Source organism: Coffea arabica, chromosome 1c, assembly GCF_036785885.1.
Source record: "Coffea arabica cultivar ET-39 chromosome 1c, Coffea Arabica ET-39 HiFi, whole genome shotgun sequence".
In the NCBI taxonomy this organism is placed as follows: domain Eukaryota; kingdom Viridiplantae; phylum Streptophyta; class Magnoliopsida; order Gentianales; family Rubiaceae; genus Coffea; species Coffea arabica.
Window position 1 is genome coordinate 56773928 of NC_092310.1, and position 4648 is coordinate 56778575.

The 4648-nt window shown below is 37.1% G+C and overlaps 1 protein-coding gene across 2 annotated transcripts; it reads left to right on the top strand.

Moving 5' to 3' along the window:
- The first annotated feature begins 815 nt into the window (after window positions 1–815).
- LOC113732464 (large ribosomal subunit protein eL32z-like) lies at window positions 816–3701 on the top strand. 2 transcript variants are annotated; one of them, XM_027258235.2, is made up of 4 exons: window positions 816–977; window positions 1722–1816; window positions 3037–3218; window positions 3359–3701. In XM_027258235.2, exons 2-4 carry the CDS (start codon window positions 1727–1729, stop codon window positions 3486–3488), a joined length of 402 nt encoding a protein of 133 aa, XP_027114036.1. In that variant the 5' UTR covers window positions 816–977; window positions 1722–1726; the 3' UTR covers window positions 3489–3701. The 2 variants fall into 2 exon arrangements, with proteins under 2 accessions (XP_027114036.1, XP_027114044.1); XM_027258243.2 differs by having other exon boundaries at window positions 914–977; window positions 1727–1816.
- Window positions 3702–4648: the final 947 nt, after the last annotated feature.

A 4648-nucleotide genomic window follows, 5' to 3' on the forward strand; every position in this document is an offset into this window, starting at 1 on the left:
AATAATTGTTTGCAGGAGTTGGTCATCATGCACAAACTTTTTTCCCAAGGTCAGTAAAAGTTGCGAGCTTTCAACCGAATGTTTATCACATGTCCGGAGGTGCGAAAGGAACAAATTGATTTTAGATGCTCAGTTGGTAGATGTCGTCGTATTGTCATCAATCAATTAGTTTCTTTCCGGTTCAATAAACTGGACAAGCTATTAACATCAACACAATTATGAACAAGGTGGAGTAATATTTCCAAACCAAGTAGGATGCCCCTAGTTTGATTCCGTAGTCCGGTAGTTACCAACCGATTCTGTGATCGATTATCATTGGGGCAAGGTTCTATACAGTTTTAAGGGATTAGTCTGATCGAAAAATTGAGATACACTTGAATGAAAAAAAAAAAAAAAAACCAAGTAGAGAAGGAAGCAAATAAACATCTTCAATCAAGCTGGGAAAAATGCATTCATTGAATGTAATGTTTCTTCAAAAATTGCGTTTACGGAATGCATTTTTTTTTCTCTCCAGATATTTATTCCTTAAAAGTTGCATTCACCGAATAAGATTATTTTAAAATTTTAAAATGTCTCACAATTTGAGAACTTTTTCCAAAAAACTACCACCCCTGGGAAATTTACTCTGGAACTGACAAGGGCCGTGCACGTCCAAGACATAGGCCCATGTGCTGGGCATCAAGTAAGTCTGGGAGACTATCTCAAAGGGCTACTCATGGACCTAAATTGCAGGCTCAATTTAGGCAGAGTAGAGCTTGGGCCACAGAAGATCAGCCAGCCCAAATATAACATCCAGTAAAAGAGTAGAACTGCCTACACGTGTGAATCGAATGGGTCCAGATACAGTTCATTATCGTGCTACCGCAAGCACCCAATCCGTCCTCCTACATACAAATTCTTCAAAACCCTAAAGCTCACTTCTTACTCCTTTACACTTCTTCACCGGAGAGTAGCTATCGCAGCTGCGTCGTGAATAGGTCGGACTTCTTCTCCTTCTTTGCCTTTTCCTTTTTAAGATGGAAAAGATATGTATTTTCTGTTTAAATCTGCATAAAACAGCTAATATAGGTTCTTTTTACCTATTCATACCTGTTTGGCTATTTAAAGCTTTTTTCTCTTTCTTTCGGCTTTTATAATATTTTTTTTCCTTAGTGAACATGCATTACTTTATAAGCATGTGATCCGAATATTTGAAGTTATGAGCTTTGAAAATGTTGTTTAGTTCAAGGATTTGACAACTTTTGTTCGAAATTTATCTTTTCATGAAGAACTTTATTCGAAATTGTGATTGCAGTTACTTGTACGCTTTAATTTTCAATTTGGATTGTATATTTTTAAGGGTGAATTTTTATTATTCATCTTCATATTGTATCTCACTGGATTTCATGCTAATGGTATATTCCTTCGATCTTAGCTTCTGATTTGTGCTATGTATAATGAACTAGCGAATGAGCTTTGCAGGTAAAGTTGTAGTTGGATGTTTGAAATCTTTCTACAATTGGCCTTGTACTAGTTATTTATTATGTGAACTAGGCCTAACTAGCATTTCTGTTGTGCTAATGAATCGAATTCCCAATACTAGGATTGGTGTTTCCGTTCAACTATTACTTCCATACCCAGTTGGCAAGCCAGATATTTGTCTTTGCTTTTGCTGTTTACCATAGTTTCGCTGTGTGTTTATGCTAAATAAGTTTTCCTATGCTGCATTATTTGACCTGTAGAAAAGATGGCTGTTCCCTTGCTGAGCAAGAAGATTGTGAAGAAGCGTGTCAAGAAGTTCAAGAGGCCCCAAAGTGATCGCAAAATCTCAGTGAAGGTTTTTTTTGTCCACTATCTATATTCTTTAGCCAATTCACTTACTTTTTACCTCTTTTAATTTTCTGCATGTGATGCATACTTGAAAAGCATAGTAACAATTCTGTTAGAAAATAGACTTCAGTGCCACTAGTAAAATGCTAAAAAATCCTTGCTCGTAGATATTAGTGCCATGGCATCCAGAGTTGGACATTTTGACATGACAAAATGTTACAGCTTTCCTAGTTCACAATTTGCACATTCTCTTCAATTTTCCTTTTTGCATTTACTGTGGCAGATATTGTTTTTTTTTTCCTTTTTTTTGGGGGGGGGGGGGGGTGGGGTATGACTGTCTCTGATGGTGCTTTCTCTTTCTTGATTCAATGTTTTTTTTAATTGCATGCTTCATAGATGGACGGTAGATGGTAAATTAGTACATTATTATCATTTCAACTTCTTAATTGACTATTAAGCATGTAAAGAGATCGCATGAGGATGGTGTATGTGCTACATAGTCCAAAATAATGGTTCGCCTTTTTATTTTATTCTTTCTGTGTTTTGCCAGTGGCCGTCCGTTTGCAGTATCCAAGGCAACGTGCACAACTGAATGAGTCAAACTTGCTTGTTCGGTTATTTTAGAGTTCTTTTTTTGTGCATATAGCAAAGCTACTAATGGCGTGCCTTTGTTTTCTCCAGATTTTAGAGTCAGTGTAAATGTTTCTTAATGAATCAAATACCATCTAGCTATTTGTGCCAATATCTTGTACTTCATCTAATTTCTACTCTTGATATTTACTAAAACAGAATTCCAAAAGTATGACGGTTTTCTTGAACAGAACTCTGTTTTCACATTTCATATGGTATAAGACAGATGTCTGGTTTTGAATTTGAACTGTAGTGTCACAGAATGTCCTGTGTTTTCTGCATTTCATTCAGCACGCATTTTGACCTCCTTATACAAAATTTCTTTTCTGAGTTAAAGGTGGCCCCAATCACTGAATCTTCTCTACCTGTTATTCCTTTCTCTGCAATTGCGATGAAACTTTACTGGTTATAAGTGCTGTGTAGCAGAATGTCATCTGTCTTTACTTTTGACCTGTTGTTCGAGTCAAAGATGGCATCCTATATCAATCTTCTATCTGTTATTTCTTTCTGTACAATTTTAATGTAGTTTAGACATGTGAAGCTGATGCATTCACTCACATCATCTTTCCTACATGGCCCATCTGAACTCTTGTCCAGACAAACTGGCGCAGGCCGAAAGGTATTGATTCCCGTGTGAGGAGGAAGTTCAAAGGATGCACTCTAATGCCCAACATTGGTTATGGATCAGATAAGAAAACTCGCCACCATCTTCCTAATGGATTTAAAAAGTTTGTTGTGCATAATGTCCAAGAACTGGAGCTTTTGATGATGCATAACAGGTCAGTTATCATCTCTTGACATTTCCAGAATTTGATTTCATGACTTTTGAAACTAAAGAATGCTTTTGCTATTATGCTTTTTGTATCTATCTGCTTTGCAATTTTGGGAATTTTACCTACACCGGCTAATAAAATGTCAGGACTTATTGTGCGGAGATAGCTCACAATGTATCAACTAAGAAACGGAAAGATATTGTTGAGCGTGCAGCACAGTTGGATGTTGTTGTGACCAACAAATTAGCCAGGCTGCGTAGCCAGGAGGACGAATGAGCTTTTCACAATATCTGCTGTCAGCTGTGGTAGGAAGCAAAACCTTTACTTTAGCTACTCTCAGAAGTTCGAGTGGAACATTTGCGGGGAATTTTGTTTAGCAGAACGTCTCTTTATGCTGGCTGAAGTTAGTCTTTCATTTATCACTCTGATTACATCTGCATTTATCAGTATGTTACATTGCCTTGTTTTATCAATTTCTCTTGGAAGTAATTGCGTATTCTGTTGCATGTTTATCTGATCTTTCCATTTGCTGAGTATGCGGTGAACCTATAACATATTTAAGTTTGGGGAGCTTCAATGTTTTGGGGCGGCCATTTCTGGGCAGTAAGCGGCCATGGGAACAGCGTGTATAACGTTGGTAATCTGTTTTTTGTATTGATTCGCGACCAAACTGAAAACAAAAATCTGCTAATGTGTACAAATCTGCCTTTATACGAACTTGGGTGCATTAACGCAACAGTCGCAAGCTGGCAACAACGTGGGGTTCTAAAGATCGTGTACGCGACAATGAATTTCTTGCTAACATAAATTGACGGTTGGAGGCCGACTATTGAAACATTATCGCCTTGGGCGCTCATTTCAGCAGCAGAATTACCAGAGCAAAGTGCATTGGTCCGAAAGGCCCAATTAATTCACACAGAAATTTCAGCAGAATTACCAGAGCAAAGAAATGTGGATTGTCCTGATTGACATGAATCGTACGCCATGGAGGCAAGGACTAGAATCAGTAAGTATACAATTTATGGAATCAATTCTCAATTCTTTTTAATCTGATTTTGGGTTTTGGAGACGCAACAGGAGAACTGGAATAGGCCAGCTTTTCAAAGTTTTTACTTCGTCGTGGCGGCATCTAATGTCTTCTAGTACCATTACTTCGATTATGCCTTGCCGGTTGTAATGCCTTTCTCTGAATTTGGGTCTGCTGCTCAAAAATAAAATTTTGTCATCCATCTCAATAAATTTCTTCTTCTTATGACTGAACAGCTGAGGATCATAGAATGAATGTATGTAAAATGCATTAAATTCAAGATTATGTATAAAAAAAAAACGATCCAAAATATATCCCAGACAACAATAAACTATTTTTTCTTGGAAAGTTTAGCCGCAAAAGATAAATATTAAATGATACCAAAAATGATTGCCCAAAAAAAAAAAAA

Excerpts from the sequence above, each read along its gene's own strand:
- LOC113732464 (XM_027258235.2), top strand. The coding sequence starts at position 1,727 with ATGGCTGTTCCCTTGCTGAGCAAGAAGATTGTGAAGAAGCGTGTCAAG. Across the intron at positions 1,817-3,036 it reads ATCGCAAAATCTCAGTGAAG|ACAAACTGGCGCAGGCCGAA; the intron begins GTTTTTTTTGTC and ends ACTCTTGTCCAG. Across the intron at positions 3,219-3,358 it reads CTTTTGATGATGCATAACAG|GACTTATTGTGCGGAGATAG; the intron begins GTCAGTTATCAT and ends ATAAAATGTCAG.